This window comes from Dipteris shenzhenensis, chromosome 17 (assembly GCF_047967505.1).
Source record: "Dipteris shenzhenensis isolate YYH24624 ecotype China chromosome 17, Dip_SZ_1.0, whole genome shotgun sequence".
Lineage (NCBI taxonomy): Eukaryota > Viridiplantae > Streptophyta > Polypodiopsida > Gleicheniales > Dipteridaceae > Dipteris > Dipteris shenzhenensis.
The window spans coordinates 18,134,396-18,148,903 of record NC_141612.1 but is presented as its reverse complement, the minus strand read 5'-3'; the positions used below and the strand labels follow the sequence as shown (position 1 = coordinate 18,148,903).

Here is a 14,508-nt window from a genome sequence, read left to right as displayed (position 1 = left end):
GCCTCATAGCCAAATATACACAAATGAGAGTAAAAGGGCTTCTTGTCAGTCCATGCCTCTTCATAAATACCACCATCCAAACTCTTACTAGGTGATCTATTGATCACATGCAATGTAGTCTTCATTGCCTCAGCCAAAAAACCACCAGAAAGACTTGCATTTGAAAGCATACATTGCAACCTTTCCTGAATGGTGCGGTTCATTTGTTTTGAAACTGGATTTTCCTCTAGAGTACGAGGGGACGCGAGCTCCCTCTTGATCACACATGTATCACAGAAATGTTGAAAGTCATGAGAGAGATACTCTCCACCATTGGCAGTCCGTAGGTATTTAAGCATTCTATCTCACTGATTTTCAACCAAAGCCAGCCATTTCTGAAATACATGGAACACGTCGCTCTCCCGAGCTATAGCATAAGCCCATACTCTCCTAGTTGCATCATCAATGAATGTCACATAGTATTCAGTCCTGCCTAATGATCATGTAGGCATGGGACCACATACATTTGAATGCACCAAATCAAGCCTTTCAAGCTCTTTCTTTCCTCTTTTTTTATGGGCCGATTTAGTTTGCTTCCCATAGAGACAATGCTCACAAAATTCAAAATAAGAACTCAAATGCGCAACATAACCCAAACGACATAAGAGTTTCATTCCATTTTGGCTCATGTGCCCAACCGACAATGCCACAAAGTACTTGGTTGCTTGGTTATTGCAACAACATGATTAGACACCCTTGATACATGTAAGGGATACAATGTCCCACACTTGGGACCCCTTGCCAAAACCATAGTGCCCTTCTGAATTTTCCAACTTTGAAAGCTAAAGGTGGTCTAAAAACTAGCATCATCTAGTTGACCTGCTAAAATGAGACTCTTGGTTAGCTTAGGCACATGTCTCACATTTTTCAAAATAAATACATACCCATTTGCAAAAGAAACTTCATGTCACCTGCTCCCACTATGTCACATGCATAATTATTTCCAAGATGCACACAAACTGTCTTTCCACTATTATAAGTGGAGAACCATTCTCTATGGGGAGTAACATGGAATGAAGGACCAGAATCTAAAATCCAATCCTAGAAATATGCATCACTTGAAGTGGTAAGCAACTATGCAAGTAGGCTAGACATGATGAAAAGAATGTCAGTGTCACTATTGTGAGTGATTGCATTGATCTTCACTTTTCCTTTGTCCTCCCTTGGACTCTCTTCCTTCTTATTTGCACCCCAATTTGCATTCTTTTTCTTATCCTTTGCTCTCTTTTCAGCCTATAGCAATCCTTTTTCATGTAGCCCCTTCTTGCCACAATGGTAACACTCAATGTTTCGTGCCCTGGATTTGCTACGAGACTTCCCTCTTTCTTGGGGCTTTCCCTTGAGCTGTGATTTGCCTCTTTGCACATTTAAGGCTGCATCCTACTTGTTGCCATCCATAGACTTTTGTATAATCTCATCAACCAACAAGCTGCCAGGTGCAGAGTTACTGACAGTACCCCACCAGGTACAGAGTTACTCACAACTATATGGAAGGTATCTCATGAAATGAACACGAGAAATATTGCCTTAGTTTTCGCATCAAAATTCAGCTTCTGAGCTTAAAGCTCTGGCTGAAAATAATATTGAATTCATTCAAGTGAAAAGAAATGGAGACGCCTTCCTTCATCTGCAACTCAAACAACCTCTTCATGAGGTAAACTTTATTAGAGGCCGTTTCCTTCTCATAAGTGGCACATAATTTCTTCCACAAATCTTCCGTTGTCTGCTCATTTACTACTCTAAAATAGTAGACTTTGCTAATGCATCCAACTCATTCCAATCATCCTCATACATATCTATAGGCTTAGCTGCAATCCCTGCCAAGGGTTTAATTTGCTTCTTTTGAATAACCATATCCCTTATCTATTCTTTCCACAAAGAAAATTTGGTCCCCTCAAACTTTTTAATGTTGAAAATCTCCTTTCAGACATAGAAGATGATGCCATGATGAAAATAAAGCAAAATCCCAAATGCTAGTGCCTTGCAAGAAAGAATCACACCAAATACCAGGTGCGCCTAAATATGTTTTCCACAATGGAGGGTAATATCACCAAAAGCTCAAAGCTCAAAGCATCAAAATGCATCTAACTCATGTGCATATACTATGCATCCATATGAGCGAACCTGGCCCAAAAGAAAATGTCAACCTGCAATGACAATCCATGTCTTCGTGGAAAAATCATCAATGAAAATCATAAAATATAAAGCTCTATTCAGCGATAAAGTGGATGCATATTCTCAAATGTCTAATTGTACAATCTAAAGAACATGCGAACTTCTAGATCATGATGTAGGAAATGGATATTAGTGTTGCTTACCCATACAACAAGATTTGCAAATCTTCTTTTAAAAATAGAACCATATTTGATATTTTCAATGAAACTAGACTTTTTAAATCTAAGTGTCTAAATGTTTTGTTCCACAAAGTGCTCAAATAAGCATCTTGTTTTGGTGACAAGCATTTAACCAATGCTCTTTGAATAGGAAGCTTGAATATAAACCAATCTTTACATCTTTCACAATCATGATGCTAGGATTTTCATGTTTTCTAACAATGTACCAATACTCGTTAAAGACAAGCTCCATGCCATAATTGGAAGAAGATTTCATGCTATTATCAGATCCTAGAAATCATCCCCAATACTTTATGCAAGATTTTTATTGCTATATTTGGACATTTTTATGCAAGATTTGGACATAGTTATGAGGACCAATCTTTTTGCAGTGACATGATTGCTTCCACTTAAATCAAACCACCAAATATTATCTTCTTCAATTATCTTATCTTATGAAGGGTGTTATCACCCACAATCATATTTCCTTTGGCTTTTTATTTGGACATAGTTCTAAGAACCAATCTCTTCTTGGAGTCGTATGATTTCTTGCACCTAATCAAACCACAAAATATTTTCTCAGGATTAGTTTATCTATTGTAAAAGACTTCTATTGAACTTTTACTTGGAATGGATCAAATTTGCATAGTACGTAGACTATCTATGTTGTTGTATATTTTCTTTATATTGTTCAATGGTCTTTGGAGATTTGTCATCATATTAAATTCCCTTTTCTCTTAAAGAGGGCACCTTGTAGCTATATATATGTCAAAACTAAATGAAAATCACTCCAAGGTATCTAAATACTTTTGTGCAACATAAGAGAAAAAAGGTTAGCTTGAGTCCCTAAAATAAAATAGATAACAAAGATCACATTTTCATACAGAAATTAACAAGGGTTGTAGAAGATAAATGATTTGATCACTATCCATCTTTCTTGTGTGGTATGAGTACCAAATATTTGTGATTAAATAAAGCTTTCGAATAATGGAATTATTAAAATAACTACCAAAAGGTACTTAGGTACAAGCAATATGTGTTACGTCATATTTTTTAGGAAAGTAACATGGTTTTCAAAAAGACTACATTGGGTTGAAATTGCTAGGATCATGTTATAACTTGTCATGTATGCTTCATTTGCGTAATAAAGCATAGTACTCCAATGTGTCTCGTGAAGGTCTTGTCTCATGACTTGCAAAGTAGGAACGTTTTTAATACTAGTTTGTTTTGTAATAGGTCATGAGAACTATTTGTACTTGTCATCTAAGTTAGTGTAAGTTTATGACCAAAGCTTCTGTGCCAGCATGGATGAATACCTTTTTAATGTTAGTAAGCGAGCTTAAAAATCTTGTGTTGGAAAAAGTTTGTCACCATGGAACACATGAGTATTGGTATTAGATTATAAAATTTACAAGAGATAGAGATTCATACTAAAACACAGACTCATGGGGCATGCTAAAGAAAGTGGGTGTGCAAATTAGGTATGGTTGGGGTAGAGGAGACACTTGAACGTGATCAAGTAGTAGGTGCCATGTTTCTTTATTCGGAGAGAGAGAGAGAGAGAGAGAGAGAGAGAGAGCTCTTTGTGTACGTCTCATGGTTTTAAATCTCATGGTGAAGTTGTTGTCAAAAAAGGGAGTGACTTGTTGTAATGAATGTTGGAAGGTAGTAGCCGCCTTGCTTTTCTAATATCGAGAGAGTCTTGTTGCAGTGAATGTTGTAGATGGCCGACCTGTGATGATTATCCTCTTTTGTGGAGCACGAACTGGGTGTCTTTCATTTGTGCATATGCCTTTAGAAACATAATGCCAGAGGACACCTATTCAATTGAAGTGGAAGTGAGAGGGTGATAAACAAAACTAGAAATATATGTGTGTAATGCAAAAAGCATGTTTTTGGGAGGAGTTCTATTGGTTATATAAAAAAGTGAAAGTAGTGTCTTTTAAACGAGAACAAGGAGATGATGCCCTTGGTGGAGATGATGCTCTTGGTGCAAGGTTGAATCGGTTCACTATTTGGTCATATTAAAAAGTGATTGTAATGTCTTTTAAATGAGAACTGATACCCTTCGTATAAGGTTGAATCAGTTCACTACTTGGTCATATTAAAAAGTGAAAGTAATGTCTTTTAAACGAGAAAAAAGCAGATGATGCCCTTGGTGGAGGGTAGGATTGGTTCACGATTCGACCCCTCAGAGGAGGAGATGAGGCTGTTGGTACAGAGGTGCTTACGTGGAGAGATGGCGACGTTGTGTGTGAAAGGCTACTGTGGGCAGAGGCCGAGCGAGAGGCAAGGCAAGTGGTGGTTGTCCTGTGTGAGGAACAACAAAGGTGCGGCGATTGTGGAACGTGGCTCTTGGAGAGGGACCAGGGTGCTTTAAAAAAAAAAGTTACACGCATCTCAAGTGAGTGGTGGAGGTGGTGAAAGGGGGTGAGTTAAAGAAGTTGGGTTTTGACAAGATAACGATGACACCGAGACGGGGGGGGGCACTTAATAATAAGGTAGTATGGAGGAACTTTTAAAAAGGTCCAAAGGAAGCGCGTGGGGGCCGCCATAATTGCGACGTGCCGGCCACGGGGCGGTTTGTTTTGACCTACGGATACGGCAAAGGTCCCAATATACAGAATAACATACGACGAGGGTATAAATATACCAATAAAAAAATGAAGCAAGGTGGGGCCCGAAGCCCACGCAAGGCGGTCGGCCAGAAAGGAGGCAAGGAGGGGGGGGGGGGGACAAAAAGGTGGCGTAGGCATACGCGATACGGTGTACGGTGGGGGCCAAAGATACGAGGGGGAAGGGGGGGCAGAAGGGGACCGGTGGGTGTGCGTGGGAAGCGGGTGGTCTGGGGGGTGGCCGACAAGTCCTCTTGGGAAGCGACAAGCCGCTTGCCACGCGGCCAGGGCCACTTTTCTCTACCATTATTGGTCTCTCCGGCATCGTCTTCTTCGCCACCTTATCTTTTGAAGCTCTCCGTCCGCCATAGCCAACCTTCCCCCCCTCTCATCCTCCTTCGCCATCTCCAGCCTCCTCCTTCCCCTTCTCCATAGCCCATCTCCTTCACGCTCCCTTCCCTCTTCCTCCTCTCTGTTTTTTATGCCCCCATGCAAGATCCTTGGCACAATCCCACCCCCACCATGTCTCACACCTCCCCCTTTCTTAGCTTCCTCCAGCACCCGCTCCCGCAGCCCTTCCCTTCTCCCTCCTCCCTCGTCCTCTCCAGCTCTTCCTCTGCCGTCGAGGATGGTGCTCCCTGCCCGGAGACCCATGCCTCTTCCGATAGCTCGGGCCAGAGTGGCTCCGTCTTGAAGGAGCACGACTACATCGGCTTGGCCGAGGTATCTTCCGTCAGCACAGAAGGAGCCCAAGAGCCTTCCTCCACAGGACTCAATCTGGAGGAGACAGACCTGCGCTTGGGTCTGGGGCCTGTCAAAGAATCCTCCGCCCCTTCGAAGATGGCTCCGCCGGACACCCAGAGCTCTCTGGAATTGAAGAAAGTTGAACTCGCGGAGGCTGCAGACGGCGACTCTCGGAAGGAGAGATCCTACGGCATCAGAAGCTCGCAGGAAATGAACAAATCGGAGTGGTCGGTGACTGATTCTCAGCGCGACAGGCAGGCCGCTTCTGATCTTCAGCAGCGTACTGGAGTGCAAGATTCTAGGTATGGTGCCACAGAGCAACGATCTTTACAGAATATCTGGCAAGCAGTGAGGAGCACAGAAGGTGCGCGGGTCTCTTTAGTGTCCATGCCAGGACAGGAGTTCGAAGGCTCTCGCCCCCTAGTTCTGAATGCTTTGGCGGGGGGTAGAGCTATTGCTCCCCCAGCAAAGAACGGTATCAAACGAATCTACTCAGAGACAATGGCTGAACCTGCGCGGTTGAATGGCGGGGAAAGCAGGCCAGGAGCGGCTATGGTGGTTAGGAGTGGGTTGCAGCAGTTGCAGGAATCTGACTTGAAAGCTCTGCATCATCAGCAGCCTGCATTGCTTTCGAACTGGGCAGCCTCGAAACCTGCTTCTTGGCACGTTGGACTCGAACAATCTGCTAATTCCTACGGCTCCTTGCCCGGCAGCAACAAGCCTGCAGCTATGGCAGCTCCACGAGGCGAGAAACCTATCGACAATCAAGAATCCGCGTCAAACGATGCCCCTCCCCCAAAGTAAGTCCTTGATAGCTAGCCGCAGAATAGATTGTTTGTGTGGACCTGTTACCCGATGCATGGCTCACACATGTGGTTCTTAATCGTTCTGCAGGGGCCAAGTTGTAGGATGGCCTCCAATCCGCTCATACCGGAAAATTACACTTGCTGCGCAACCCAAGCCTGCTGGAGAAGAGGGTGATTGTCCCATGTTCGTCAAGGTGAACATGGACGGTATCACCATAGGACGCAAGGTGGACCTCAACGCTCACACTTGCTACGAGAGCCTTCTATTAGCGTTAGAGGAGATGTTCCAGCCCAGTGGTATGCACTTTCCTTCAGTAGATGTCTGTAAACAATATTATTAAATCTCGAGATAAATTTATGGAGGCTGATCTTGCTATCCTGTTGATTCTGTACAGCTCAAGCAGCATCTCAAGCTGATGATGTTAAACATTTGCGGTTGCTGAATGGTTCGGAGCATGTCCTCACGTACGAGGACAAAGAGGGCGACTGGATGTTGGTTGGAGACGTGCCTTGGGGGTATGATTCATCCACTCACATATTTCCATTAGTCAGATCTGGCATAATCTTGTCTTGCTGCATCTACAAGTGCTCCGGTTGACTGAGTCAGGTTTGAATCATCTTTTCCATTCCAGTGCTCTGATACGACTTGTGTTTCTGCAGAATGTTTGTCAAAACAGTAAGAAGGCTTCGCATCATGCGAGGATCTGAGGCTACTGGTCTCGGTAAGTGGATCGAAAGACCTGAAATGACCAATCGGATTCACAATTTAGATGCAGTTTATACTTTGTTTGTGGCTTGTTCTGATCGAGTGTTTTGATTATTGCAGTTCCTAGAGGGTCAGGGTAAGCAAAAGGTTACGTATGATGAGGAAAATCTTGATCTCGCTTCAGGTCTTTGGAGTGCTTGTTTTATATCTAGCCAGCGCACTCTATGTGGATTCAGAATCCTTGGTTCATCATCCATTCCTGTTGAGGCGTCTTGCAAAAAATAAGACCACATATTATCTCTGGGCATCTGTATATCTCCTTTGTACAGATGGATCCTTTCCCGCCAGTCTATGGAAAAGCTGATGTATATGACATACTTCTGTATCATTTCTTAAATCAGGCGGCTTAAGAAGTCTAACGCTATTCTTTTTGAGTGGGAGATGCGGCACCATCGCTCTGCTGTGAAGGCATTTTGGAAACCAGGATTGGTGCTGACAAATCAAAAGGGGAGATTTGAAGAATGATGAGCTGGGAGAGGAGATCGACTGGCTTGACGTCTAAACAACTGGCTATAGCTTGCCATCACAGTCAAACTCGGTTGTACAAGTAGGGTCCATCAAGTCCCAGTTTTAGGGATTTGCCTCCATTCCGCTCATCAAGTCCCTGTTTTACGGAATTGCCTCAATGGCACGTCAGTAATGAGACTCAATTTTCATATGCCTAGTGCTGAAGTCTTGCTTTTCTTGAAAGCTGGTCATAGAAGATGAAAGTTTTGATAGTCATCAAAATGTTTCTGTATGTGTCCAGAATGTCCCATTTTGTTGTAGTAAGAATTTATGTTTGATGTAGTCAATTCTTTAAAGCTGGTCATTGAAAGTTGGGAAAAATTGAAGTTTTGACAGTAGGCACCTAAATGTTTCTGTATGACAGAAAATTCCATCTTGACGTAGATAAGTATTTGTGTTTGACGTACTCAACCATCAAAAGTTTGTACCATTTTATTGTCAAAGGCGTTAGTGTTATCACATTTTGAAGGCTACATGTATACAATAAACGGGAATTCATGTGATCTACAGATTGAGAAGTTTGCAAAGCCATGCTAGCATGCAACAACAATTTAGTCGACTGCAAGTAACAAGAAATGCGAATTCAATTCGCAATAGTTAATGTGGGAGGGGGACTTGCGAAGAGGGAATAAATTAGACCACCACTTTCCAATGGAGCTGGAGGATATATGACATCCTCGCCTCTGAAAATAAAATCTACCCTCTTCGAGCAATTTTTGAGCAATTAACAAACAGGAGTATAATAATGGTGACTCTCACTCGCAGGTGGTGTGTTCAGTTCCTCTCTGCTCCCCTATTGGCTAAAAAAGGAAGCAACGAAGTGATCGCGAATGCTATGAATTAATCGGTGCTAAAACTTGTCCTTCCCAAAACAAATTTGGGGTGAGCAAATACACTATCAGCCTAGTGGATACCATGGGCAAAACTGATTCCAAAGCTTGTCCCCTCACAAAACATACGTGGGGGGAATGAACGTGAGCAAATGCCATGAATACCAGAAGAAGTGCCAGACCAGTCGAATGTTGAACAGAGACTTCTACAAACTATGTCAATGAAATTGCAAAATTTCAAGTCTAGGTAATTTTATGGTGGCTATTTCAAAAATCTGTAGAAATACATGTTTAGCTATATTTTGGGCTAAACATGTATTTCTACGGATGTCATAGTAGCCAGTCCCTACTATGCTCGATGGAGTCTATGGTTTTCAATCTTACGAGTGACTCTCTGGAGATTGAAACTGTACTATGTTGTGTTTTTAAAGGACGAGTTTGGGAATTTTCTTGGATTCATCTAGGTATATATTTTGGGCTAAAAATTTAAAATGTGTAGGATAAATCTGGGAGGTGGACAGTTGTGCAAACTTGAAACCTCTCTGTGAATACTGCTCCGAATGAAGACGAAGTTAAGACAAAAGATGCTCACCAACATTGCCTTCAATTTTCAAGGGAGAACAAAAAAACCTTCTAAACCAAGACAAAAACATCTAATATGCATCTAACATGTGGCAAAAGATTAACTGCCACACATGGAACGGACCATTTGATTGCAATACCACTGCCTGGAAGTTGTGGGTTGGCCTGCACTGTAGTTTTTATAAAAAGCCTTGAAACAGTCTGTTCATCACTACTGGTCGTACCCAGTTTTTCTAGTTGGAGAAGGGTTCAAGCTGCTGTTGTAAAAGTCTGGCATGTTCTCTGGATTTCGAGTGGCACGCTGCTTTAAGCATTGATATAGGTGGTTTTCCCTTGGCGTTGGTCTTAATCTGGCAGATCATTCGGGCCCCAAGTGTTGATACCACTATCGTTAACCCGGAATAGAATGGTTTTCAGCAGGAACAGTGGTTCAGACAAATGGTTTGAGGAGCTGCACATGTCTTAACGGTTATGGTTGGCTTCACCCTCGGCGGGAGGGCATTTGCTGCTCCAGACTCCAGTGCTCTTGGTGGCGTTAAACCAATTATTCTCGCAGGTGGCTACCTAAAAGCAGCATCTGCATGCCCCGTTGGAGATGGGAAAAAGGCCTCTCCAGCTGGCATTTGCGAGCCTCTACATCTCCAAACCAGCTGCAGACTGTTGCTTCCTGATGAAATTTGCTCAGACAGCTGCTGCAGGTAGACAGTTTGCCTTTGGGCCCCATACCTGAGGAAGAATACAATCACGCAAATATTACGTCGTGCGGATGGATGACACTCACCGCCAGGATGGCGGGCAACAGCAGGCACGAAATGGCATACATGCAGCCGATCTGCTTTTCAGTGGTCTCCGGGCTTTGCCAACCATTGCTTTCCAGCGATCTCGGGGCTGCTTTTGTCGTATTTTTGGTCTTTTTTAGGCTTGACCATCCCCTAAAATTATTATTTAAGATCAAGTGAGGCTTGACCATCCCCTAATGTTATTATTTAAGAAAAAATAATAATAGAATGAACGTTTTCTGTTTTGTGATCTCATCTCGTGCTTCCTCAAGCCTCGAGCATATCATACATCAACAATAATAGAAAGAACGTTTTCTAATTTGTGATCTCATCTCGTCCACGTTGCTATGGTATTATAACAGCACGTTGCTCTGTATTCGCATCTATGCTCCCTACCAATTAATTAACTAGTTTTGATCCATTAGAGGATTAATTAAGCTATGTTTATCGAAAGCTTAATTTATTTTTGCTTTGATTAAACGTGCTCCCTATTCGCATCTATGCTCCCGACCAATTAATTAGCTAGTTTTGATCCATTAGAGGATTAATTAAGCTATGTTTTGCTTTGATTAGCTTATGTTTCTCTATGCCTCAATTTATTGCATAAACTATGTTCGAGGGGCTTTCCTTCCAAACTTTCAAGAAAAGGAAAATCGAACTCCATACCTTCCTCTTCTCACGTGTGAGCCCTACCACTACGCTCTAAAGTAATATCAAATCTGCACTTATAGTAATATTATATAATGGTCCCTCATCCCTCTCCCCTCTTTTGTGGTCCCCCCCTCTCTCACGTTAGCTTCTCTCCCCTTCATTTACCCTTAATTAATACTCCCCCCCTTAAGTTTAATTATCCTTTATGCCCCCTCCCAACACACACCCCTAACTGATTAATTGATTTTTCACGCGCGGGTCCTATTAGCAGCATGTGATTTTTGAGCTCATGTATTTATACATTTGAGAGAGAGAGAGAGGATAGAAGGACAGATGAATAGAAAACTGGAGGCCTGAGGAACCAGTCTTTGGCAAACTACTCATAACCTCATTCTCTCACAAATTGTTCACAAACGAGTTCTCACGAGTCCTACGGAAGCCATAGCTTCCTATTTTGCAAAATGTCATCGTACCTGGAGAGAAGTCGGGATGCGTAACCATTGCAGCTTTTATTCCAGCAGCGTTAGCACTTTTGACAGCCTCCAAGCAGCAGACGCTGGCTCTTTGAAGCGTTCCAGCAGCCCGTGATAAGGCTACCGAGTCCAGACATATGACTCCACGACTACTGGCACAGTCTATGCAACCATCCAAATACTACGGTAAGCCAACTTTAGCGTGTGTTGCACAGCTTTTCCATCGCGAGGCGCATATTGCAGTCCAGACTCCAGGCAGCAACTAACTGAATGCTAGAACCAGCGAACGACAGGATATACACCAGATTTTTGCAGACACAGCAACCCACAAGCCTATGTGTGAGCGCCCACGTAGCGTAAACACAGTGGTTTTAGTTGTCTTAAGGCCTTATTACATTGCTGGTACTTTTTTTTTTTGCGTGAAATTAAAATTTATTAACTGTTAAAAAGGAAAGAAAACAGCTATAAAGCTGAAGTTACATGACACCCTTGAGGCCTAATACCACGGGGAGTAACACAAGATGAGAATGACTTAAATAATCAAGTACATCCAAGGTATAAACTTGAAAAATGCGAAAGAAATCCGAAGGTGGCCTCAAACCGTGAAAAACACTGGCATTGCGAAACTTCCAGATCTCTCTAAGAAGCACACCACGAATGATACTCCAGAGAAAGAACTGTGAATCTGAGAGGTGTCCTTTATCACCCAAGAGAGCAATTTTCCACCGAAGATCCACATGAATTTGAGCTTTGCCAAGCCAACTACGGAGTCACAATACATTGCCAGAATAAATGGAAAGCCACAAAATGGGAAATTATATGCAATGGAAAAAGAGTTTGTGAAGCATTTAAGGGTTGAAAATGACATAAAATCCATGTTTTTACTATATCATTATGACATTTAGCTTAGGAAATTTGTTTTTCCCATGAAAAACCCTTTCCCCACCATGTCATTATCCCTTTAGTGAACCTAATCTATGACTTCTTTGAAGTTTGCATGTTGAAAGGTTGTCTCAAGGATCGCCCTTGGTGGCGTTCCAAATACAGCCACATGCAAGAATACTAAGGAGCATTTGAGCGTCGTCACGTGCTAAAAAATGCTTCTTCAATTTTGAAGGTGTAGAGAGGTGCATCGATGCATGGATGAATATCTACCGCCAACAGCCAGTCATCGAAGTAGGATGACTGTAAGCTGGACGTTTGTGGAGGTATAGAGCCTTCGTAGAGCGGTACGACAAATGCAACAATTGGTGGTTGTTTTTATGAAGAGCTCGCCTTGTAAAAACTCATTTCTCCTCCTCAAATTTGCAGTAAGTGCATAGCTAGTTCGCCTCTAGTGTTGCTTTTTTGAAAGCGTGCGCGCACACAGACACATTTTGATCAATAAAAATGCAGCCACACACACACACACATACTTACACAAAAACTTTTTTATTAATTTCTTCTTTAATTAATTTACTCCTTTAATTGTAACTTTAGTCGATTGGTGCATTTCCTTTAAAACAGAGTTAATGCATTATTTATTGGTGCTTTCCTTTGTAAAATCATTATCTTTTATACGCCAGAGTCTAGAGGGATGTTCTTGTTCCTAGGTAAAGTGATAACAAGCCAGGGGAAACATGCATTGTCTACCCAAAGTAAGCTAGATTGTTCTAACATATGGTTTATTTGGATGGTGGTAGGTAAGTGCACCTTGACCTTGGAGCTTGGACTACCTGACAGATTCGATACTCATTTACTCAGTAACCCTATCCGAGCTTGGTTGTAATAATACATTCGAAATTAAACTTAATTTGAGTTCTTAAAGTATTTATTCTCCATATATGAATTATTTCTAGTTAATGTTGTTAAGCTATTATATGACTGAATCGATTGTATGGTTCATTTATTGATGGGATTATTAAATCCACACACACACACACACACACACACACACACACACACACACACACACACACATGCATACACCCATGCACGCATGTGTACACACACATGTTTGAGTGTACGAGAGCACATACATCCCATGCATGTGTATTCTGCAGATGTCCACATATAGACACATGTGGGAAGATTTGGCCTTATCTCATGCAAAGAAGATGAAGGGATAATTAGGATGATAAATTTATGGTAGAATTGATAATATTTTCATTATGATATGTCAACTGAGTTGACTAAGGTGTACAATCAACCATTATATTAACATGCATGCACATTTTGCTTTAGATTTACGTAATGCATAATGTAAACACATCATGTTAATGAACCAAAGAATTCTACTTATACTTCTCATGCATGGCAAGCATATTTCCATATGCAAGAAAGGTTTGGTTTGATGTGTGGGTGTGTGAGAGAGAGAGGTGTAGTCAATGCTTTGGATTGACATGGCTTGTCCCTTAACTAGATGCAAAGGAGTGTTCATCGAAAACCTGCAAACCATATACAATGAACCTGCAATATTTTAAACTTCCCCCATAAAAAATATTTTCTCAAATTTGTAAAGTCAGTAAAATTTTAGGCAATTTAGTTATATTTTAGCTAAAAAATTGATAAATTCTCAAGAAAACCCTTCAAAATTTGAAACCCCAACTTTTGTGATTTGTTGAGAAAAATGTTTTTTGTGAAGTGATGCAAAGAATTTATCTCGAAGGATAGTGCTCTCCTTTATGGGATGGGAAATCATGGGATAGAGAATGCTAAGAAGGGGGGAATATTCTTTATTGTGTTTACCAAGCGGGTGTGGAAGGAACGAGTGATGAGGTGCGGGTGTGGAAGGGAGGAGTCAATTTTAAAAAGCGAAAGGAATTGTTTTGTAAACTTTAAAGGTTTGGAGGAGTTTTCAAGGAGGCTACAGAGGGCGCATTGTACAATGTACACAAATGTATATACGTACGCTGTTGCTAGGGTGTCAAGTTCAATGATGACGTAGGATAGTGTATGTCATCATGAGTGCATAGGGCGTGCACAGACCACGAGACAGCCGCCTGACGTGGCCCGTGCGGAAAACGATGATGCGCTGTTGAGTTGGCAGTGCAGGTCATCATAGAGATCATCGATGGAGTCCGCACAGATCACCATGTCAGCCTGTCGGCCACGTCCTTGGCAGCCACTTGATTTACCTTGATCCTACGGCCCACAAGATCCCCCGTATCTTGACCATTTTCACGTGTCCGTGGCACACCTAACTAACCCAAGCGCGCACTCCCTCCCTAACGAATATTTGACTGACCGATTTAACCTGCGTATATGGTTTGTTCCACTTTATCGTCTAATCTTGTCTTTATCCTCTAATCTTTGTGTTTTAAGTCACTTGAATGACAAATCTCAGAAATTAACCTTTAAATTTGAAAATAGAAGGTTTCGAAACCTGCAAGGTTGAAGGTATT

At 42.0% G+C, this 14,508-nt stretch overlaps 1 protein-coding gene across 1 annotated transcript; it reads left to right on the top strand.

The window, feature by feature from the left end:
* The first annotated feature begins 5,333 nt into the window (after positions 1–5,333).
* Positions 5,334–7,460, top strand: LOC147891790 (uncharacterized). Its single transcript, XM_087388276.1, has 5 exons — positions 5,334–6,531; positions 6,626–6,834; positions 6,933–7,053; positions 7,198–7,259; positions 7,364–7,460. Exons 1-5 carry the CDS (start codon positions 5,477–5,479, stop codon positions 7,381–7,383), a joined length of 1,467 nt encoding a protein of 488 aa, XP_087244402.1. The 5' UTR covers positions 5,334–5,476; the 3' UTR covers positions 7,384–7,460.
* The last annotated feature ends 7,048 nt before the right edge of the window (positions 7,461–14,508 follow it).